The 25,042-nt window shown below is 39.4% G+C and overlaps 1 protein-coding gene across 4 annotated transcripts in view; it reads left to right on the plus strand.

The window, feature by feature from the left end:
- UST (uronyl 2-sulfotransferase) overlaps window positions 1-25,042 on the plus strand; it is a gene marked incomplete at its 3' end in the record, with an annotated part of 164,715 nt that overhangs the window by 95,995 nt on the left and 43,678 nt on the right. For all 4 annotated transcript variants that reach the window (XM_082757638.1, XM_082757635.1, XM_082757636.1 and 1 more), the window contains exon 5: window positions 4,459-4,612. In XM_082757638.1, coding sequence (XP_082613764.1) covers window positions 4,459-4,612 — 154 coding nt within the window. The remainder of the gene's footprint in view (window positions 1-4,458; window positions 4,613-25,042) is intronic.

Raw genomic sequence — 25,042 nt, forward strand, 5'->3', positions numbered from 1 at the left:
TACAATGCAGCACCAAGCAGACAATACCTCAGCCCACTCCTCTGGGATTTGTTGCAAAAAAAGGTGGCAGCTCATCCTTGAGGAGGGTCGGTGGAGTAACCCAGAGTTGCCTGATGCCTCCTGTACAGAATGGGTTTGCTTCACCAGAAGTGTTTGTTAATAAGAGAGATTACAGTGACTTTTCATTTCTAATTCTGCAAGTAAGATACCTTTTCTGGAAGACAGGATTTGATATGACTTGATCTGTTTAAGTCCTGAAAAGCTGAAAGTTGTACATTGGGGTTTTTACCTGATCTTTCCTTGAATCTGTGCTGCAGACCAGGTACTGGAGCTGTAACACAGTTAATCTGTAAAGCTTCCTGGGCAATTGTGCTCTCAGCATGTTTGTATGAAGCTGCAGAAGGAAATTGGGCTTTCTGAGAAGGACACAATATACCTATCCATGTTAATCTGACTGTCAGTTCTTGTTTGTTTCCATTATACATGTATTTAACTTACAGCAACCAACTCATTTGTTTAAGAAGACATTCTTCACATTAAAAGAGTAACAGGCAGCTGATGTTCTTGTAGAGAAAAGGTTGGGAATCTTGATTTCCTCTAGGAATGTGCTCTGCCTATAGGGATGAAGAAGCCTGCTTGTGCAAAGAGTTTTGTGCTGAGCAGACCTGCAGCAGCCTCCTGAAGTGAAGTGACAGGACTGCATTCATATTTAACCTTCCTTAAAAAAGAGCTTAAATGAAGAATGACAGGAGCTGAAATACACTCCATTTTACAGCAAAACAAATTGTTTGATGGAATTTTTTGAAATCTTTTACTGCTTTTTTCTTCCTGACTCAAATGGGGTTTGCTAACTGTTTTGGGCAAAGGTTTTTACTCATGTAAATAATAAAATCAGAATTCGTCAGAGACATTTTTCTATGACAGAGTTGCAACATCTGGCTTATTTCTCAGCCTTTTTTTTTCCTTTTCTTTTCTTTAAAAAAAAGAGGGATGGGGAAATGCTACAAATGAATCTAAGTATCATTGATTGAAGCCTGCAAATATGCTAGTTATTTTGATGAGGAATCTGAAAATACATCTGTCACAACAGAGTAATTAAAATTAATGCGATGTAATTGTATATGCTAAATAAATCGGAAGCTAAGTGCAGAAGGAGCATTGCAGAGGATCAGTGTGTACATTTTCAGTTCTCCGTTGGAGAGGCTGTGTCCTGTCCCACTCAACCCAATTATGGCGATGAGCTGCGGGGCGTGAGAAGGATCCAATATATTTACCAGGCAGGATCCAAATGTGATTCCTCTTATAGAAGATAAGCCTTCTGCTCAGGCCTAGAAGAACAAAATTATTTTTTTTTTCTGAATCCTTCACAACAGATATTTGGGAATACATAAGATAATATGATGTACATGTATAATGAGAGCACTATATGTTATTACTGTTTGCAGGAGCATTTTCAAGTGGGTGTTATTAATTTGAAAAGTTGGATTTGGGAGAGCTAAGTAATATTTAATATGATGACTAATAGATATCTAAAAATGGGCAGAATATACATGAACAAATGGAGCATTGATTTTCCTTTTTTTATCTAAATAGCCTAAGGTTATTGATTTCTAACCATCAGGATTTTTTTTTTTTTTGTGCCCTGCAACTGCTGCTTAGCTTCCCTCAGAGTCCCAGTACAGTCCGTAAAAACAAATGGTTGGAATTTGGAGTATTATAAACCATGCTTAAAAAATGCAGATTTGAATAAGTGCCAGAACAGATTTAAGTTTTCTAAAAATTCCCTGCTTGCTGCCTGATGGAGCAACTGCAGCTGGGTGTATACCAGGCCGGTTAAAGTGTGCAGGAAGTCAGAAATTTGAGCTGTGCGGTGTTTTGGGAGGCCACAGTCTCCATTTCCAAAATGAGAAGTTCCTCTGCAGTACCTTGTGAGAGACTGACTTCCCATCCCAGCTGTCCTTTAGGGACAGATGAGCCTCTTCTCTCAGAGCTGTTGGTACTGAGTTTACAGTTCACGTGTTCAGGGACACGACTTTACCAGAAAAAGAAGAGGCTTTAATGCTTTGGGTGGTTGGTTATGCAATCCGACCACTCCTTTTACTTCAGAAAAGACAATGATTATTTGTTGAATATTGTATCTAGACAAATAATAACTGTCTGGTTTTGCTTGTTTTCCTCTGCTGAGGAGCGTTTAGTTTAGGCTTAGCATCTTCTACAAACCCCAGGCTGGATACCGCTGCTCTTTCGCTTCTCTGACTCTTGTAATCTTTCTCTATGTCTTAAGACAACTTGCTGTTGCTCTCATCTGTTCTTACTGTCTTTAGATTACTGTTAATCTGCATCAAGGAGCAGGAAAATAATATGTTTGGTAATTTAGGTGCAACCTAATCTTGCCTGCAATTTCACTTGAACAAGTAGTTTTTGTGGCTACCAGCCATGGCATTCACCAACCTTTTTCTTTTTAAAGATATTGTCAAAGGTTTATGCCTTTAATTTTCTATGATAATTGCAGGAATGTCTGGTTTTTATGTAAGCTTTATTTCTGTATAAAGGCAAAGACAGCAGCAAAAACAATCTCAGAGAAGAATTCAGGATGTTTCCATTACAGACATATGTCCAAACTGGGCTATGTGCTAATCAGGAAGCAAGAAGCATCTGCCTTCTTAATTGGATTGTTTCAAAGCTTTCTGCTGTCTGTGCATCTACAAATTATGGGGGTGATCCTGCAACATTAAGGTCAATCAGATTCCTGATATGCATAAATAAATAAATTATTATCTAATTACTGGTGTACATAGGTAGATATGCATAAATAATAAGTTATAAATATACACAAACCTTTGCAGGCTGTGTTTACGGGTCTGGGGAATCATGGAGAATAAAAATAAATTTGAGAGTATGGGATTTTTCTTGTCTCTTACTATAAGTCATATTTTTAAACCATTTTGCTGTGTCTTTAATATTTATGAGGAGCCCTGATCTTTTATTATATACCTTCAATTATTTATCTGACTCAAAAATGAAGAAAACCTGAGAGTTGTGTTGTGGTTTTTTTTTAATCTAAGTGGTGTCTTCTGTTTTCTGTCTTCTAATCTAATATTTCACATTTTATAAGAAAGAAATACAACCTGTGGCTTAGACAATCATATAAACAGCATTTAAATACTTAAATATGGCTATATCCTTCAGCTCCCAAAAATAAAACATGAGCTAGTGCTTAACTAAAGATTGTTCTCTTAAAGTGGGGAAACAGAGTGGAGAAACATAATGCACGCTTTTAGATCAGGAAAATTTCAAGTTGGATTTATCCTAGGAACAGCACCATCCAAATAAGTTTTACTTTGCTCTGTCTCACATCGTTTGCAGTCTGTAAGTCAGTTCCAGGGCATAAATGTTCATCCTTCTGTTTTGACCAAGGAAGAATGTAAGCAGCTTTCCTCTCTCTTTCCACTGGGTTGGCAATTTTCCCTGTCCTGCTAGTGATATGTGTTGATGTAAAATAAGCAGTCAATATTATAACACTCTGAAAATACAGTAAAATCACGTGCCGTATTTTCTCAAGCTCTCTTTTCCTCCCTTTCTCCTTTTGTATTCCGTATATGAAACTGAACATGTTTGTCTTAACTATCAGGAGGAGACAGGTCCTCTAAGATGCAGGTACCTATGCTGTCTTTTGCTTTTTTAACAGACCCTGGTCACAGATGGTTTTACACCTTCTTTTTCCTCAGACTTGTGTGTACTTGAAATTAATACTTAATTTGTTTTTTGAAGCAGGATTTTTCATATTGACTTTTTTTTTTTTTTTCCGTGAAATGCAGTATGAGTGTAAGGTGCTAGATAGCCACTAAATAACCTCAAATTCAGCAGATGGGGCAGGTTTGGGGGTGAGGGGAGGAATATCTGCACAAGTTACAGCAAATAAATAGATGGAAATACCATACATATCTGTCAGTTCATCCAAAAGAAGCCTTTTGAAATATGCTTGAATGTTGCAAAATCCTTAGCACATTCCCACTCTTGTACAGGTGAAGGTGATGCAAAGCTGCCCTATGGCAGTTAGTGTCAGGCACTGCCTGCTCTGACATGACTTTTGAGACGGGAAGCAAGTGTTTAGAAAAAAGAAATGTTCATCCTTGGATTCATCTGCAAAAGGTTCTTCATCTGAAAATTATAAGGAGAAAGCTGAGAAGCATAACCATTGACACAGTGGAAAAAAATGGTCTTAAACTAAAATGTTCGTAGTCCACATACAGCTTAATGTGATATTTGCCATTACACCTAAATAAATCTCGTATGCATTTACAGTTTTGTAACTAGTCATAAGCATCTCAGCTTTACTTCTAGCTTTGTAAATGCTGTGAACTCTGTAGAGAATAGTTTGAAAACATTCAGGGGAAAGAGATACATTTGCCTATCTGAAACCTTCTGGTAAGATTCACCCATTTTTCTTCCCACCAGGTTTGGAGGAGACCAGCCAGTGTACATCAATATTATTAGAGATCCTGTCAATCGATTTTTATCCAATTATTTTTTTCGACGTTTTGGAGACTGGAGAGGAGAACAGAATCACATGATCCGTACCCCCAGTATGAGGCAGGAGGAAAGATATCTGGTATGTTTAAACAAAAGCTCCAATTATTGATGTCCCTGTGTAGATACATAATGCTGATGTTCAAACTGGATGCTTGAAAAGCAGGAGACCGAGGAACCTTCAGTGTTGTGGTTTTCAACTGTCTTCATCTTTCTTGGTCCTTAGTTTGCCCACCTTTATGTGAAGGCTGTTGCTGGTGAGTTCAGTTGTCCTGTTTGATCTTGTATAAGCTGGCAGCAAGTCCCAAATGCCATTGAATTTCAGTCCTCCCAGTGAGTTGGATCTGGACTAAGTAGTAAGATGTAATCATTCTGCCAATAGTTATTAGGAATATTCAGACAAAGTTTTAGGTTGAAGCTGCAGCAGTAAATATTCAGCCTCACTAGAGGAAAATTGGGAAAATTGTAAATTCAGTGTGCCCAAGTCTCTGATACTTTTCCTGGTGAGTTGTGCAATGTTTCTTCACACCAATTCTAGGTTTGGCTTTGTATTCTTTTTTGATTAAGAAAGTGGTAATAATGCTTGATGTGCTGCTGTTCATAACAACAGTTTTTATTTTGCACAACTGCTGAACTATCATAATGCCCGTAAACCTTTGTCACAGATGAGGATCCCGTGTCAGGAGGTGTACAAATGCTGAGGGAGGAACATGGAAGTAAGGGTGCTGGTTCACTTGTTTGATACCTGGTAACCAATCTCTTTGCATGCTCATCACCACCTACAGAAGAATGTAAAAAGGTGGAATTAAATATTAACTTCTTTATAATGGAGATCCAGTTTGGTTGGACTCAGCCTTCAGCCACACATGATCATGCAGAGAGGGTTCAGTGACACAACTGTGACAGGACAGCATGATGTTATCCTATGAGATGTTACAAGCCAGATGTACTGAAACATACAGATCTAATTCCTGTGTTTGTGTGGGTTTAAAAGCTAAGAGGGGAAAAAAAAAATAAATCACCTCTTATTTTCATTTGTGTTGGCGTATTCTTTCGGAAGTTATATTTAATTATTTATATGCATGTACACACGTACACGTACACAAATCATTAAAAAAGCTACAATCAGAAGGAAATATTAAGTGGCCATCTGTTGAGAACATCAGTCGTTTTGTTGAAAAGGCTGTTTGTCATTCTGAGACTCTGATCATAACCTTCATAACCTTCATCAAAAATATTTTTTTTTTGCTTTGATCTCCAGTTCATTGTTAGAAGCCTGGAAATGTTTTTTGGAATCTGTCCTCCACCTCTCCTTGGCAAAGTTTGATTGTCAGTCATGCTACTCAAAGAGGGTGGTTGTTCCTGTCAGAGTAACATATAGGCCACCTGCCAGTGAAATTAATTTTAATGAAAGCCACTCATTCTGAATGTTAAGCATTTTTAAGACTTCTGCTATTCAACCAAGTAATGTATTATGTGACTGCATTTTAATCTTTTCCTCGGTGATGCAAAAGAATCTGCTGGCATGTGTTTTAAAACTCAGGGTAATGGATTTTGTGGCATAGTAGCTTCAGAAGCCTGCTAAATCAATTGCCTGATGTAGCTGTGAAGAACTAAGCAGTTGGTTTTACCTCTGTGCGTGTGAGCCAGTGCAGCACTTCAGCACACAAGCGATGGCTGGCCTGATTGCTGTCCTCATACCTCTCACAGTTCTTCCCCAATGTTTGCCTTTTTATTTTATTGAAAATTTGACATAAAGTGTTGCTTTTCTGTGAGGGACTATATGAATGATAAACTTGAAGTTAAGAGATCCCAATTTCAAGTTCTTAATGATAACACTAACATATTAAATATTTTCTGTATTGATCACAAAATTAAACCTAAATCATTTGGGATGAGATGTGCCTGACTGTGAGCAGATGCCTGGAAAGCACAGGGTGGACACAAGAAGCTTTTACTTTTCTTCTTTCGTTGTGCCTCAGATCAAAAGCTAGGAAAATACAGAACTGCTGATTGTTACAAAAGGTTGTGCTCTTTGCTGAAGATCCTGAAAAGCCTTGTGCTGGCAGCAGTTAGTTACAAAATGGACTGGAGAACCTGTAAATGTCTAAGGCCAAGTAATTCCTGAGTTTTACCAGAGCCAGGTTTACATGAGGAAAGGTGCTCAACCTTTGAAACTGGGATATTCATGGCTAATTGCATTTTTCTCCTAGCACTGATGTTCCTGGCTTCACATCTCTTGGCAGATGTTTTGGCCACCCTGGCATTTTGGTCAATGACTGAACACTGCCCTTCTCTCTTGAGAAGCTAAGAGCATGCATTTTGTCTCAGAAACTTCAATGTGAAAGTGTGGGAGCTCAGCACCTCTAAAAAGTGGAAAAGTGGGCTTTTAAATAAGTAAATAAGGGAAGGAAAACATTTTAAAATCAGGTTTTGTAAAGTTCTGTACCCAGTGAACTCCTGCTGTGCCAACAGGTAGTGATATCCTTAATGGAGGCATTCCCTCCCCTTAGATCTGACCCTTAAAGAAAAAAGAAATGGGGGAGAGGGGGCTGGAAAAAAAAAAAAAAAAAAAAAAAAAAAAAAAAAAAAAAACCAAAAACTTAGTCCTTTTGTTCCTTGGGTGCTCTTTTTTTAACTGTGAAAATCCTAACTGCTGACATTGCAAAGATGAGGAAAAAAAAAAGACAGAAATTTCCACTGTTCGCTGATCATTTGAAATCTTCTCTGAATAGAGCTTCAGGCTTTGACTCCACTCCAGAGAAAACAACTATTCATTCAGGAGTCAGATAAATTGTTTTAAATGTTTCTGCAAATGTCTGTGTTTACCAAAATTTAATTCAAAGCCAAGATAGAAAACAAGTCCTTTATTCACAAGCCAGATACGGTGGAGGCAGCTGCTGCAATGTGAGACTTCCCATCCAGATTAGCCGGCTCCTTGCCCTGACCTGGCACTTTCTCAGCTGGAGTGAGTTACTGTCAGTCACCTAAACAGATCACTTCCAAGCTATACCAAAATAAACAGTGACAATGCTTTAGTGTGGAATACCGTGGAGAGGGTGCTGGTCTGAAATCGTAGCAAGGACCTCAGGTAAACTCTCAAGCATGTTCATGGGAGAGTTGCCCTATGTTCCTGTAAGATGGGATAAATTCATGATAATGAATTCAAATTCATTGTAGTGGATGTGTTTCAGATTGAACTAGAATAAATACACTTTAATAAAGCAAGTAATCCCTTGTCAGTACAGCTATTATTACTGCTTGTACCCAGCAAGAGAAGATTACGCACCAGTTGATATAGCTTAGGCCTGAAAGTGCAGAAGGTAAGAAGCACTCCTGATGGTGTGACTACCATAAATGTTTGAAAGGTTTGTATTAAAATTGTCCCTTCCAAAAGGCCTATTAATGATTATCTGGCAGTTACTACAACTGCAGTGTGAAACATCGAAAGCAAAAGATATGCATGGCTTTTTCATCTTCCTTTAATGCATTCTAGAACTTTGATGTAGGACTGCCAAGCCTGAATAAAGGTGTGAAGCATTGTGAGCTGTGCCCTGTTGATTGAGTTGCAGAAAATTGGCTCTGTGTGCTTCTGATCTCTTTTAATTCCGGGATTGTTAGTAGCATGGCTTCTAACTCAAGACCTAGATATCTTTCAGTTAATTTGCCAGGAGAGATTTTGTGTTAAGAAAGAGAGAGAGAGCGCTTAATAAATTAAGAACTTGTCATCCACATATAGGATGTTTCAGATTTTCATTATAATTAGTGGTTAAGTTTGCAGCATCTCTCTCCCAGGCTCAGCATAGTATTTCAATATCTCAGGAAAATAAATAGGAATTTCTCATTTAAAAAAATAATATTTGATCATATTCAGCTTTGGTTACATTAAAGATAATTTTGTAAAGGAACATCTGTCTTTTTGTTTTCTAAGTTAAACTTGTAAAAAGTGCATTAGGATCACTCCAAAGGAACAAATTAAAATTCAAAGGATGTTAGGAAACTTTCAAGTCAGATTTATTGTGATAACATAGACATCTCCTCTGACAAAGATTGGCTTTTCTTACTAAAATTTTTAAGTGGCCTGTTGGTTTTTTGGTTATTTCATAACTTACAAACAAAATTCTAAAAAATTTTCTCCTTTATAACTTTAGCTAGGTTTCTTGAAGTCCTTCAGTTTGCCAGAGACATGGCCAGTAGGAGAGGTCATGGTGCTAAGCCTGTGGCTGTCCCTCCCTGCTGCCAGTCTCCTCCATGTTTCTGTTTAGAAAGGAATGGGAGAGTTGCCTGTCTGCAGCTTGGGGGTGGGCACATTTCTATATGGGATTTTTCTGCCGAGGATCTCACAAATGCCTAGATGTTGACTGAACCACAGACTTTTTGGAGGGTCTGATGAACTTAGTATCATTTGGATTTAAAAACTGTGGCATGCAGAGGTTAAAATGATTTGCTTACGTCCATGCAGTGCATACCAGATATTAGGGAGTTCTTCCTTTTTTTTTTTTTTTTTATGAAGCCAGTAACTGAAAATGGTACTTATGTTTAGTTGAGTATTTTACACACCCTCTGTTTTCCCTTCCTTCCCAAACATACAGTAGTCATTTTGCTCCCCGTGCCATATATCGGTGCTGAGATGAAGTGATCATTCGAGGCCTTGCAGCGTGTCCTGAGCTGCAGGGCAGCCTTGCAGCTGTACCCCTGGCCAAAGGATCACACAGTAGCATCAATCACTGCGGCTGCCGGGAAGGCACCGCCAAAGCGCAGCCACCTGTCAGCTGAGCCAATTAGAACAGTTTGCTGCTTCTTCCTTCTAATGAGTGCTTTTAATAGTCTCCAGCTGTTCTCTTTTGCTGTATTAACTCTTCACGGCATTTTTTTCTCGTGTTTTTGTAACTCTTCGCCTGCTGTTTATATTCCAAAGCATCGAGCAAACTATCCTGCCCTCAGATTTTCCCCATTTTTTATTAATAATATATTGGGCCTTGAAGTTAAGGATAATTCAGACTCAGTTGGAGGAGAGACTGATTAAACAACTTATAAAGTAACATTAAAGGAAATGTTTTCATGGCTGACATTTACTTTTCAGTGACTTTAATTTACAAAGCAATATTTTTTAACGTTCCCCTGTGGATTTGCATTCCTAATGTTGCAACATTATGCAATTACATGAGAGTGAGAAAATGCGTCTTACTAATCTGTTTTCATTTACTGATCTGAGTCAATTGCATAGGGTAAATAAGCAACATATCATGGTTTAACATTGCAGCACTAAAATCTTTTATGTAATTCATAATAGATATATTAATAGCAAATACACAAAGATATGGATTTTATTAATATTGCTCTTTTAATTATATCATTCTGTATTGCATTCCTTTTCATGGAGTCAGGATACAGGATAACCACAATATTTGTTTCAGAATTTAAAAACATGAGGTATTTTTTGTGCAATGTTCTACTGGTCAATTATATGAGACTGAAAAATTCTGCCTGTTGCAAATGTTAAGAAACTACACGAGAAATCTGAGGCCTTAAAATAACAGAGTCTTAGCACCAGCAATAAACTGTACATGGTATTAAAGCATTAGTATATACAGTAATTTATGTTCTTATATTTAAGGACCCAGCTGTATTAATCCCAGCTGAGAAACATGAATCTTCATTTTTATGTTGATTTTGCCAAGTTAGTTAGTAGTACTTTTATGAGTGTAAAGAATACAAGATAGGACTTGATGGTCTCTTTTTTGGGTGGGTGGGTGGGTTGGTTGGTTTTAAATGCATTATGGTAACATGGGGAACTATTTTTCTGCAACTTCTCTGTAGGAAGCTAGTGTTTGTGGGGTAGAAAATCACAAATGTCGAACCGAGTGTCTAATATGTTGATACTGGCCTTTTTGGGCCAAATAACTGGATAAGGGAAGAAGTTATGTCCAAGTTATATTTTCAGAATGTTTTGGAGATTTAAAAGAAGAACAAAAAAGAACATTCTTGGGTAGCCCAGGGATAAAAGTCAAGCCTCGCCTTCAGCACAGGCGGGAGGGCAGTTGGAGGGGTGTGTAGGCCTCATTTCACAGAGGAAACGACGTGGACTCAGTGGACAGTTACCAGTCAGTAGGGCCTGGGGTGTGGGGTGGATGGCTCTGCAATAGCATCAGCTCAGTTCTGGAAAAAAAAAAAAAAAAAAAAAAAAAAAAAAAGGCAAATCAAAAGCCACAGGGAACAAAACAGAGAGCGTCATTGTGTATAAATCTGTAGCATGGCTGCATTTAACCTCCTCGAACATTTGTGACCTCCCATTTCCAAAATGGGTTTGGAAGAACTGGAAAATATCCAGAGCTGGGTAGGAGTAACGATGAAAGTATGGAATAATTTCCATGCAAGGAATGACTAAGTAGATTAGCACGCTTCAAATGAGGAAGAAATAAAGAGGGGAGAGGATATAACAAGACTAATTTGCAGAAGGCATGGGAAAGTTGCACAAAGAAAGAATATCCGGGCAAGATCTCTTCTTCAGGAAATCTCTGATTGGTACACAGCCCAAGCCTGGGGTGTAGAAGAAGGGTCTTGTTCTTCCAGTCCTGGCAAGGTGCGTGCTGAGAGGCCCTGGTCAGGGTCCTGGCACAAGTGGAGCAGTCTGCAGATCTGAAACAGGATGGCCATCGTTGTATGCTGGAGCTGGTTTGTAATGGGAAGACACTGGGAGGACCCTGGGAGGCAGTGGAGGCACCGTGTTTGGGGACAGGGAGAAGGGGAAGATTGGTGGGGAGCTCTTGGTGTAAGGCCAACAAAGTGTCTGCAGTGGTGCAGGTAGAATTAAGTATACAGGTGGCATTTTATTATTATTTGGTTGCATATATGTATTTCATGTGTTAGCTAAGAGTTGACTTAACTCTTAGCTTTATTAAGCATTATTTTGTCAGCCTATCTTTCTAATAACCTTAAGCTCTCATTCCCTACCCAGGAAAAAGTGCTGGGAGTGTGCAATTCACTTCCTCTTGTGCATAGAGGAACATGAGTAGATGTTCCTCATAGCCTATAAAGAGTTTCTAAAATCAGTGACTGATCCATGTCAGTCAAAATCAAACTTTGTATCAAACATTCCTGCAGATGAGTTCTACTGTTAGGTGATTTCACTTAGTTTTCATTACAGACATTTCTAGTTAAACATGTTGTGTCTTAACTTTAAACCAATTTCATGTTTTTGGGTTTATGCCACAGTTTTGTTGTCTTAGAGCTCCGATTGAATTATTTTTTACAATTTCCAAACAGGCCTGAAGCTCTTAATTGTTACACTGTATTGGTTATTCTCAAACTTATCTGAAAAAGATAAGACAAATATATTTAAAGTGTGAAATGCACTCACAACTTTGCATTGTGCCCTGTTACTAGTAAAGGTGCCAAAACAGACAATGTGAAAATAATTAATATGGTGGTTTTAAACTGTTTTTTTTTTTTTTTAAGTACATGCTTTCCAAAATGTAGAAATCTATTGTTTTTGATGTACAGTTTTTTCAGTAAGGATGAGCTTCAGGTGTTTTGATAACTTCTGTAACTCCTGATTGAGTGTTCACATTTTTGTTTCTCCTCATGTATTTCATGTATTTTTGATTGCTGTTAATGTGAAGAGAACAGGAGGACACAGTTAAGGAGACTACATTTAAATGGTTCCCAATAAATGGGTACTTACAATAATTAGCTGGTAAGTAACCATTGCATTTGAATGGAAACAAAGCTTAAGAGAACCTCGTTGTGTGATGTGCGTGTTCTGTTAAATGCACACCAACGTTTTGTGTTAAGCTAAAGAGCTCTGTGCTGTAGCAGTCATCAAGTAAAACCAATTATTGCTTGATACTTTTTTAGAATAGCAGGTTTTTTATCAAGAAGAAAAGAATAACTCCAACTTCCTCTTCTGTTAGCATAAATTTTAAAATTAATGTCTTTAAAGTTACATTATACATGAGCTAAATAACATAGACTTTGCATTAAACAACAAATAATATTTTTAATACCATATAATCATATTTATATATTCATCAATAGAAGTCTGATTTTTTAAATGCTTGGTATTGTATTAATGATTAATTAAAAAAGAAGGTTTGAAGTCTTGTCTAATGAAGACATAGGGGCCTTCACTAGAAAAGCGTACTAAATACCCTCCTAACTATGCTCCTTACTAGATCTGTTTTTCCTGGTTGTTTTATGCTCTAACCACATTAAATCAAAAATATTTTATTGACAGTGTGGTGGGGAGGGAAACTGCAGGACCTTTTAGTCCTCTTTATAGATGGCTGAGAGGCAGGCACCCCTCCTCTTACAGTCAATATATTGAACACGTTCAGCTTATGGTGTGATAATGTAATTTCAAGCAGTCAGGTATACTCTTCATTCTGTAGCTACAAAAAAAAATATGTAGGAACTGACAACCTGACAGAAAAAAAATATATATATATTAGCCTGTTTTATTTCTTGTCTGTCACTCTCCTTCCTCTTTCCTTTTTGTGGTTAATACATAAGTTTTCTGGCTGTCAGCACTGCCAGTAAAGTGAAATAAACTGAAATCTTGATCTCTAAAACTTCTTTGCTAAAGCCTTCCAGAAAGCGGAATCGCACTGTGAGTTCAGTGTCCTGGGGTCAGCAGAATAACCTGCCTATGGCACACTGATAGCATGGTAAAATCTAGCAGTGGTTTCCTAAAAGTATTCAAGACTATACTGTGCTCTAGATTCCTGGCACATTCACAGCTGAGATATTTAAGGTATTGTGCAGTGTTAAACTGTTAGTTAGTGTGCACAGTTAGACCGATGCCCTGAATGTATTCTAAGTTAATCTGTTTCTCTTCTTATCGTTAGTTTAAACTGTGTATCATCAGCAAAGCATTTTCCAGGCATGTATTTTTTGGTGGTGGTGTGGACTCTTCTAGTGAATGCAGAATAACTAGATAAATTCTGTATTTCTAAGATTGAAGTGGTTTATGCGGAAACCATGTGCAAGCTGAGATGCAGCATGTTGCAGGAAAAAAAAAAAAAAAAGGGACCTTCAGTGCCCAGGCATACGCAAGACTTAGCTTATCCTATTTCTTGTAGATTTCTTCCCTTCTGAAGTCTTGTACCTACCCTTGGTGGCAGCTAGCATGGACCCAGGTGCCTGCATGAGCGCACCATGCCCTATACTGGTCAGCAGCAGGCTCACATGGCTGGAGCCAGGACAAACACAGGGTGCCAAATGTCACTGGGGACACAGCTGAGGTGCACAACCACTCTGGGCCAGAAGGAGGCAATTCCAGAGGTTTCCTTCAGATGCTAAAGCTAATATGTTGTTTCCTGCCCAGGCTAAATAAAAGTACCGGTGCCTGTGACTAGTAACTCTTCTGTTGTGGCAACTCCTATGGCAATGCCATCTATTTGGACAATGTTAGACCATGGATTTTTGGCTTTTCTATAATGCCAAAAGCAGCGTGCTCACAATGCTAAGAGAATAGGGTGTCTTATTTACAAATAAAATTGACTGTAATCATTGGCTGACTAAACACACAAATACAGGAAAGAACCCTCTGAATGACACAGTGAGAATGAAGCACAAAATGCAAATTTCGTTTTTGTTTGTCTCCTCACAGAATGAACAGATCAGAACTGGGGAGTAGTCTTCCCAACAAACAGATGTTGTCTGTCTAGTCTTGCTTTGTTTGCTTCAATAAGCTCCTTAGAGGTAGAAATATGCATTTGTGTTTCTACAAAACAACTTCTAACTAGATACCAAACACCACAGATTTTTGTTGGCAACTGCATTTGGATGTTCTCTCCAGTGCTTGGTGCCACCTGGCAAGTGGCTGGTTTGCCTTCTCACAGGAGTGTCTTCAGGTGTCAGATATTCCAGATATTCAGATTTTCCATCTTGGCATAAAGGGTATTACAGTGGGTGCTTTTCTTTTCTTTTTTTTTTTTTTTGTTAAGACTCAAAGTTTTATTATGAGGTTATCAGCATGCTAATAGCTTCAGTTAAATGAACTTAAATGAACTTTTTAACATGGAGGCCCTGGGATGGTATTTAGTGTCCTCCCTTCTCATATTTTCCCAGAGGGATATGAAAGGATCAGGGACAATGAGTCAGAAGATCGGCTTCTTTGCCAGCCCGATAAGCAATTGCAATCAAAAGAGCATTTGGCAAGTGTTCAGTGCAGTTGCTTTGGGAAGAATAATGGTTTCTGTGCCCTGAGATGAAGACTGATTCAAACCACATGCTCTAAGGTATCTTGGCATCTTAATGAAATGAAAGCCCAGTGGAAATAAATCCAGGCAGCTGAGTGGTCACTGGGGGTACTTCAGAAAACTGTGCATGCCCTCTTTCCTTCGGCCTTTTCGTGATGGATTTTACTTGAATTAAAAAAAAAAAAAAAAAAAAAAAAAAAAGCAACTTTTAATAGCATGGCAAGGCGGTGTTGCCAGGAGAAAACTAGAAGAAAACTAGAGGGAACAGACTGTGACAAGCTGCAAACCTGTATTTGTTGACATTGAGTGGGGTTTGGGGCACTTGGCCATTGTTTCCTTAAAGTCAGTCAACTAAGGAAAGGGATTGATGCCAGGAACTCATTTTCTTGTCTTTCTTTATAATTCCTCACTTTTTTAAAGAAAGAAATGAGAGGAAACATGAGACAGACGTCAACTGTTTCAGATGCTTTATTTTTTTCTTAGGATGACTAACGTTAAATAACCTTACTCAAAAAGCACAGCCACTCGCGGACCTGTTGGCTGATGATGCTGGTTACAGTTTGATGGTTATGAACTAACACGGGAGGCAGTGGGGGCCTCTCTGCAATGAAAAGGTAAATCCTTCATTCAAAAGCAGCTGTAAACCATCCATAACAGTTAAGAAATATGTTGTCCATGAACTGTTTTAAGGTAGGGAAAATTTCCTATCAAGCAAAAGCAGTGTACGTTTTTTCTGATTTTTTCATTCTAAGCGTTCTCTTCTTGTTTCTCGTTGACTAGTATTTTCAAAGATCCTATATCCCTTGCAACTACAGGCACTATACCTAGACAAGAAAAGTAAAAGAACAACAGAAGAGTGTTTAGATGATTATTAGGGACTCTGGTAAAGGGGCTGCCATTGTTTCAGCAAAGCTGCCTATTGCTCAGTGAATTGTTGAAACACAGTCTAGTCAGGTTGCCTTGAACTCAACTTTTTCCTATGAGCTCTGGTCCAAGCAAAGCCACCTACTATTCATAACTAAGCTTGTCAAGAGTAATTTCCTTTTTCTTGGGGAAAAATCCACTAACTGGTGGCAAATAGGAAACTTTCCATGGTGAATGTGGGTTGCTAAATGAGATTTTTTAGAAATTAATTTTCTGTTCCCTTTAAAAGGGGAGAAAAATAAAACAAAACTATGCATCAATGGTTGGAGAAGAAAAGAAAAATCAAAATTTCGTCAGAAAGTAATCCAAAGAGATGATGTCTTTGATTTTTAAAATTAAAAAAATAAATAAATTCTTTTTTTCCCTGTTCCTCCTAGTAGAGTTATTAACTTACATGATTTTATAATTGATCTTGTTACTTGTACCTTTTGAAGTAGCATTTGGAATAAGATGATAGATTCTGGATTTGCACGTAGGTAGGAAAGCATTTTTCTGTTTTTCAACACTGTAGAAAAGAATTTCAGCAGACTCAAGGCTCAAAAATAAAAAAGAGGCAAATACGAACATTTTATGTGTCTATATCTTGTTATTTTAGGAGTTTAAAATACTTGGAGTTGTCCATACAGTGATTGTCTTGTCAAACTGACAGATGAAATCAATATGTTTGTTCCATTTTGTTTCTACAATTCAGAATGGCACTGCTAGAAATAATGCAAAGTACTAGTAATCATCCAGGAAAAAAAAAAAAAGGAAAAAAAAGAAGAAAAAAAAAAGCATTATAGCTGTTCAGCGTGGGGAAGATTATAAATATGAAAATTAGATGGGGTCAGCAGAGTAGACACCATCCCCAGGTGCAGCAGCAGGGAAGCCATGTGCAGAAAAAGCGCTTTTTTTTCTTCTCTGCTTTTTTGTATCTAAGCCCTGAGAGGCGAAGGAAGAGATTCAAGGTCAGCAGACACAGCAGAAATCTGATAAGAAAACAGAATCAGGGCACAAGTCACACTTCTAGCTCTTGTCTCACCATTCAAAAGGCTTGTGGTAAAGTGCCACCACAACTGAAGTAGGTTGAGAGGATATAGAAGACATTTAGACCTTGTTGCTGTAAGGAAGTCTGTTGATTTTTCCTAAAGGTCAATACTGTGCTTTTAAAAACTATCATCTAACTTTAAAAATACTAGGAAAATATAACCTGTACTGTATGAGGATGATCGTACCCTTTCTCATTTTTAATGAGAGGACATCAGCGAGCTTTTTTTTTAATTTTTATTTATTTATTTATTTATTTTTTAAAGAAACAAAAAAGTCTTTTTAAGTGTCTTTTTTAAGTGACGATTATTTCAGGTACACAGCATAGGCTCTTGGCTACAGTCCCTTTCCCTGATCATCACTGAAAGAGAATTGGAAAGAGAATGGCTGGAATTCACAAAAGAGCTAGACTAAGCTATGGGTGAGCTGTATGTTAAAATGAAAATTTTAAGCTACTCGGTGTTTCCTTTCATTGAGAATTTTGCTGCATCTTCTGATGAGAAAAGCTTAGCAATATAAATAAATACTACAGGCTTCAGGAAAGCAGTTTTGCTTTTGTGTGTGTGTGGCGTATTTTCCCTTCTTCATATACATACTCTTACTTTGAAGATTTATATTGAATAAAGTAAGCCCTTTTCTCCCTAATTTTTGTCATATGAACTTCCATTACAGCATGTGCAAATCGAACCGTCTCTTGTTTGTTCTCTCTCTGTCTTGATAGAATGAGTAAGGCAGCATTCATATTTAATGCCTGTTGCCAATGAAATTAATTTCCCTTTGTCTCATGGATCGTTTCTCTCTGATTACATATTTACTGTTAGGAACTCTGATGCTTGTTTTAACCAGACTTTAAAAAAGAAAATAAATAAAAAAAAACTTTCGTATTGTTAAAACAATATTATTGTTTATTTGTGGAGATTTACTGAAACAGTGTAATGTTATTGTCAAGATGTTATGGAGTTCATAGAACTTAAATGTGTTTCTGTTAGTATAGGTGTTTTGAGGTTTTTGCTAAAATCCAGTAAGCATGATTTCTGAGTATGAGGTCAGAGTTTAAAGGAATTGACCTGGGAAAGAAGACATGAGAAAAATGTGAAACTACAGAAATGTCATGTTATTAAAATAGGCTTTCCTGTATTATAGCAACTGAGCAATATTTTGAAAACTTTAAATCCCATGTTATCTGTGCAAACAACATAGTGTCGTAAGTAAACGTGTGAACTTCCTGCCTTAAGTCCTCGTTGGGAGATGAAGATGAGATGAGATGTCCTGGGCGAGACAGGAGCACCATCCAGCCTGGCTGGGGAAGGGCTGAAGGGCTGCTTCCCCTCCAGCATCCTCTCAGCTCCTGATATTCTTCAGCTTGCAGATTTCCTCAGCCAGACATTGTTTTCATATCTGTGTTTAATAACCCTCGATAGACCATCCTTCCATTCCTCTCTCTTATTTTCGGATTTAAAAACCCAATTACACTTTTTTCATCCAGAGTATGCATTTACCGGCCCTGAATTTCTTCCAGCATTTCATCAACTAATCATTTAGCATTATAGGGTTCTTCTATAACTCTCTGAGGCCAGATTTCTCATCCACTGTCACTAATAACCCCTGAAAAGCATTATTTCACTGTTAAGCCTTCTCTGTAATGCACAAGTGATGTTTCAGATACTGTGCAACCCTACTCAGTGTCTCATTTCACTAAGAAAACTAGCCATTTTATTTCCTGCCCTTGGCTTCCTATCCTTTATCAGCCCCTCCTCTATTTTTTTTTCCTTGGGAATTTAGATACATAAGGCTGTCTTTGCCATTTCTTTAGGGACTGAATCACAGAACTGTCAGAAATTGGAGAGGCTCAGCTATCTCTGCTAACATATGTTGATTCTTCCTCTTGCTAGTTGTGTTCTTTGTTATAGTGTCCTCTAATACTAGCTGGTTCTGGCAATCTTTTCTTCTGTTCATTTTATGCATTTTTCCTAAAACATCACTGGCTGTCACTTCATTTTGAAACTTTTCTTCTGATTAATTCCCTCCCTAGAGGGCCCTTTCCTGTGTATGAAAGCATCCCACCTCTCCTATGGGATAAGAGATATTTTTCTTCTGATATGATTTTTCATTCCAAACAATCTTTAATGCATAATATTGCTCAGTTCTGAGCAGGACTTGCTCTCAACTCAGTACACGCTGAGTCTTAGTGTTGTAGTGTACTTGACTGGTCAGTGAGTCTTTTAACATAAATAGAGTAGTATAGTAGAGAGGTGATGATCTGCAGTGTTTTACAATAATTTCTTCTGTATCTTATCTAATTCGGTTTTTAAAAAATCACAGAATCACAGAATCACAGAATTTCTAGGTTGGAAGAGACCTCAAGGTCATCGAGTCCAACCTCCAACCTAACGCTAACAGCCCTCCACTAAACCATATCCCTAAGCTCTACATCTAAGCGTCTTTTGAAGACTTCCAGGGATGGTGACTCCACCACTTCCCTGGGCAGCCTGTTCCAAATGCGTAGCACAAAGCTGGGATCCAGCATTTCAAGTACAACAGAAGATGCTGGGCTCCAGGAGCCAGAGATATGAAATGATTCCTTCATTCTCTCCATAGCACTCTCTTCTTCAGAAGAGAACTTACAGAAGACATCAGCGAGGTATTTTCTGCTTTATTTGGAGCTGGAAAAGCCTAAGTTAAAAGTGCTCTGTTTTCAGACTTCTAAGAAATTGAAGGGAGTCCAAAAGACGTTCTGAAAAAGGAAATACTGCAGGGAAATGCAAAGGAGTGAAAATGTGTTGTATAGCAGTTGTCCTCCAGTTATTCCATGTGTTCATCACAACTTAAGACAAAAAGGAGTTTCCTTAAATTACATAAAGGTGTATTCATGTCAGGTACTAGTAAATATTTCTTGACTATTAGAGAGAGAGGATATGGACATTTTTATGTAGAGAGATGTCATCATAGCGATAAGTCATTATGGAGAAATGACAACCCTACTTTAGAAAAACATAGTTCTCCCTTAGCGAAGGATGGACTAAAAAGCTTCTTGAAGCCCTGGGTTGTCTGTAGCAGCCTTCCCCCCAAGCAGAGGCAGCAGCCAGAGCTGCGCTGCATCCCACTGTCCAGGTACAAACCATGTCCCTACCTGTGCCACCACCCTTGCCGTGGTGAGCCTCGCCTGCCATCTGCGTCTGCTTCAACCCCACTGACCAGCATCTCAGTCCAGGCTGAGTCCATCATTTGTAGCTAACTGACTTTATCTGTGTTCCACAATTACCTTTTGTGAGCTGCATTTGTCTGTTGACTCGCTGCTTTTCTCACGAGCATCTGTTGGCCAGCATCCAGCCGCTGCATTCAGAAGGGATGAAAAATCAGTGAGGTAGAGAGTATTTCCTGGTCAGGGCTTGCAGGATTGTATATGTGCCATCCTTAATTGGCTTTATTAAGGGTTATCATCTGAGCAAACTAATTTTCCAGATTCTTTTATGAAGAGGTGTTGATAAGCAGAAGTGACAGATGGACTGTCTCGGTGCTGCTAGTTGCCACTGCAATTCATTCTTTATCACAGCATAATGCTCCTGCACAACAGGATGATTATTTAAATCATACACTTCTTCCAGCTGGCAGGTACTCTTTGTGGCATAATTTCTTTCTATTTTTTTTAATATATTTCCTGTGCCAAGATGGTTTGAGGTGAAAAATACAAAAGCAATGAAAAAGGAAGATGTCAGAAGGTACCTACTTACAACTGTTACAGAATCACAGAATGGTTTGGGTTGGCAGGAATCTAAAAGCCATCCAGTTTCAACCCCCCGCTGTGGGCAGAGACACCTCCCTCCAGCGCAGGTTGCCCAAAGCCCCATCCAGCCTGGTCTTGAACACCTCCAAGGATGGGGTATCCACAGCCTCTCTGTGCAACCTGTGCCAGTGCCTCACCACCCTCTGAGTGAAGAATTTCTTCTTAATACCTAATCTAAATCTTTCCTCTTTTAATTTAAGGCTTTTTAGGCTGCAATGAGGTCTGTCTGGAGCCTTCTCAAGCTGAACGTCCCCAGCTCTCTCAGCCTTTCTTCATAGAAGCAGTGCTACAGCCCTAAGGAATGGTTTGGTTCTAATTAGCAAATCTGGTTGTCTACAAATTAATTATATTTCTGGTAACAGAGGAGTTATGAAATAGAAAATTGGGATCTGCAAATGCATTTGGTGTCTGCCAAATACATGTTGGAGTTGTGGGCAGAGGTGTTCGCCTCTGCTACGTTAATGCCAGCAAAAGTTTGTACATGAATGAATAATTTATGCCTGTGCTAAACGAACATGTAGACAGTTAGCAGAAGACACTGTTTTGTTAGGTGCTGCTTCACTAGTTGGGATGCCAGGAAGAAGAGCTGAATACATTGTTGGCAGAAAAGCCAGGCAAACTAGCTGAGCCAAAAAAAGTCCGTCAGTAAGAAAAAAGTGGGAATTCAACTTGGCGGCATATTTGCTTATGTGGTCTGGGGGAAAAATGAAAAACACACATTTTGCCAGAAAAAAAAAAAGTGGAAAGTCAATTCAAAGAAAATGCAGAATTATCCAAAAAAAAAAAAAAAAAAAAGGAAATCTATGCCGATGTAAAGACAGCATGGTTTGAATCTAAGCAAACCATAGGCTACCCTAGGCTAGCTTTGAAAAGTCAAGTTCTCTCATTTGAATAAAATTAAAAGAAGGCTTAAGTGAACCAGTCTTTGTATGGTAACAGTTGAAACTGTTTTTGTCTCTTTCTTCAGATTTTCATAATAGAATTTTCTCTTGAATAGTTGTACTCTTATAATACAGGCTTTTTTAATTAAAGAAAAATTATCTCATGTTATGAAACAAAGTGAAGTTTCATTAACTTGTGATTAGAAATATCTAGCCTACCAATGCCTTTATTCGTGAGAAATCTCAAACTTTGTATGTATTCCTTCTTACACTACCTGTCCGGATATTTAGTCATCCACAGTAGCCAAGGTTTCTGTGAGCTCCGCATCCCCTCTCTCAAATACAGCATTAGTCTGCTACCCTGGGCAGCATGAGATAGAAATATTCAGTAGTAAGTCTGCCCTGGTAACCATGGGTAAAGGAGGCTTAGCAGAAGGCAGTGGGGAGTTATGGGACTGGTGGGGTGGGGTGGTGGTATGCTTTGCCCACCCCAAGGAAACGAGGAGGTGACCGTACCCCCAGGAGCCGAGCAGTATTAGCCAGCCACGGGGCTGAGGAGTGAAAGGCTGCTGGGATGAGTGGCTGTACAGTCACCGATATCCATGGCACCTCGACTAAATCTGTTTCTGTCTGTGGAAGTGGCAGCACTGCCCATCGGTTACAGCAGACATTGTGTGCAGTTGGATGCTGGTTTGGGTACAGAGGTAAGCTCGGTTTTGTCTAACCTTGCTAATTGGTGAAAACTCGTTCCCTGGAGATGAAACTGAAAGAGAAAACAATATTCCCAGGCTTGCCAATATTTTTATCACGTGTACCACAAGTACTTCTAAAGTTTGTTTTTTCAAGTCAACTCAGAGCACTTGCAGCCAGGCCCCTCCACCCTTTCTCAGAATGGCTGGTGGCCTTGCCCCTGCCTGGGGGAAGGAGAGCTGTCTGGCATGTCTTCTCCTGACATCAGGTCTCTGAGCTGGAGGATCAGAAAGGGGAAGTGGTGCAGTCCTGCTTGTGGCAGCGAAAGCCATTCTAAAAAATAAACAGCAATTTTATTCATATTAAACGTTGGAAAACATTTTTCAAGTTTCTCAAGTGCATTTTTCTTTAAAGAAAGTTTTTTCAGAACAGAGACCTTCCTATTCTCCACTTTACCTTATGTTCCACACTTTATCTTTGCAAAATGTATTTATGGTACACGTTGTTGACTTGCCTCAAGTGTCCATATAGTAGTGTGACTTGCTACCCAGCTCAGTACTCCCAGGGAGGGAGCTTGCTCTTAGAGGGGACAAGATGCCTCTGGAGCCTTTTGGCAGCCTGACGAGGCAGAAAGGCAGATGTGGAGAAGAGCTAATGTGCAGGCATTTGTGCATTGCCTCTGCTTGTGGGGATCTGTTGTTTTCCCAGAACAATTGTGTACGTGGCAACTTTACGTAAGATTCCTCTCAAAAATAGCCCTGTGAATACTCCCAAAAACATAGCAGGGTCCAGTCCTCCAAGTTGTCCTCATTGTTTCCCATGGGCTCCCGGGGGACCTTGTGCAAGATGCAGGGTTGGCGTTGGTGGTCCCTGAATGCTGACAGTGTTACACTACTGCCTCTCGCTCTCCACATTTCTGGTCTTGTGAGCAAAAGGCATCAAGAGGCGAGAGGTGGGTAGGTAAGCAGTCCCACCATCAAAGCAAGTGGTTAACTAATGCTTTGCGGGGAGAAGTGGGGTTGTAGGAAGCATTTGAAGAATTGGAAGAGATGGGAAGGGATTTTTCACTTTCTATTTCCAGGAAATGAAAAATCATTGGGAGAAAAAAATAATATATATATATATATATATATATATATATATATTCAGTAAACCATTTGTAAGAGCACATCACTTTGTTTTACAGGGTAATCTCTGTTTTGTACTAACCTTTACATCAGATAGCTGGAGGACAGCAGCTTGAATCAAAGGAGCTGGCTCTGCGGGGTGCTTTTGCTGTTCCAAGACACTGTTGCTAAGAGTCCCTGAAACTTTCTGAAGGATACTCCTTTGATCTCTTGTGTAGGCTGTTGTATTGTCTCCTTCACCAGCAGAGCACTGTGCCTGACAGCAGTGTGGGTGATGAGAGGACTGACTTTTCCATTTTTCTCTTTTCTTCTCGTCATTCTCTAGTAGCTTTTGCTGCTGCGTTTTATCAAATATTCAATTTAGCTTAAGGTGAAGAGGAATTTTGGGGAGAAATGATAATGAGGCTTTCCTGGGAATTTATTAGATCAAGGTGTTGTTTGTGTTGTGGTTTTTTGTTTGTTTGTTTGTTTGTTTGTTTTGTTTTGTTTTTAAGAAAAAGCATATTTCAGCTGCTGACAAATATGTGGAAGAAGGGAAGTTGAAAACCTGCAGAAATGTGAAGTGTCTGTGCAGCCTTTTAAGAGCTGTACAAAAGCTTTCAGAAATGTATCTCTTCAAAAACAGACATGTGAAGTGAGAAAGAGTTGAAAGGAATACTTTTGGTGACTAAAACCAGCTTAAACCTTAGCTCAGCTTTTAACGTAGTGGTGATTGGAGGTAAAGTGGTATTGCCACTTGGCCTTTAAGCAGAAAAGGCATGGCAGTGCCAGCTGATAGAGGTCCCTGGGGAGTGAGGAGTTTCACAGTGCCGCAGAAGAAAATGCTCAAAGTGACTCTGGTCCTGGCAGCCGCTAGGTGCATGTGTGAGCATGGATGGGTATCTCCATTGGGGCAGTATTTGTGCACAGTAGGCAACCGGTGTCAGGGAGAAATGACCACGCTCTCTGGTGACAGTTTCCTAGTCATTGCAATGACCACATTAGCAAAACTAAAAATTGAAGAGTGTAGCTGAAGACGTTTGGTGTGGCCTGCTTCACCTGGGGAGGGATGTAGAAGACCCCTGGTAGAAGACAGGATCACAGGTTGGATGAGGTTGGATGGGACCATCTGGTCCAACCCCCTGCCGAGCAAGGTCACCTAGCACATGCTGCACAGGGTGGCATCCAGGTGCAGGTTTTGAATATCTCCAGAGGAGGAGACTCCACAGCCTCCCCATGCAACCTGTGCCAAGTGCTCTGCCACCCTCCCAGTAAAGAAGTGCCCCCTCATATTCAGATGGAGACACCAGGCAGTGGAGGAAAAGAAAAGGGTTTCTGTTGCCTTTTTGGGCTGGTGGAGCCCGCATAAGAGTGAAGGGGCAATCACAGCTGGTGCAGAGGGGCCAGCTGGGGACAAAGACCTGCATTTTGGTTAGCTAGATCAGCTCTGCCATCTCGTGGAGCTTCTCCCTGAAGTACCCGCTGCTCGATCTGCAGTCTGCCATTGGTGTTCAGATAGCATTGACCAGCGTGCTGTAGTCTCCAGAGGGCAATCATCTGCTTGGGAAATCTCCCGTGCAGTTTGGCTCAATCCCCCCTGCCTGGCAGCAGTTCTTGGAGGGGCTCGATACAAGGACAGCACTGGCTGGGAAGCACTTGGCTTCAGCTGTGCTGGCAGTGCTGGTCTGGGAAGCGATGCCCAGCGCCTGCACACCTCACAGCCATCTTCTGCCAAAGTTGTTAGGCTTGATGCACCACCAAGCTCCTCCAGAGTCTGAATAAAGCAGGTCTCCTTGCTGCTGCGTGGCTCTCATTATCCAAATATTTGATTGCAATTGAATAAAACCCATAAATATCAACTGATGATGTAAAAATGTTTTTAACTAGGGTTAAAAATAT

Source organism: Aythya marila (genome assembly GCF_965140915.1).
Source record: "Aythya marila genome assembly, chromosome: 3".
Taxonomy (NCBI): Eukaryota; Metazoa; Chordata; class Aves; order Anseriformes; family Anatidae; genus Aythya; species Aythya marila.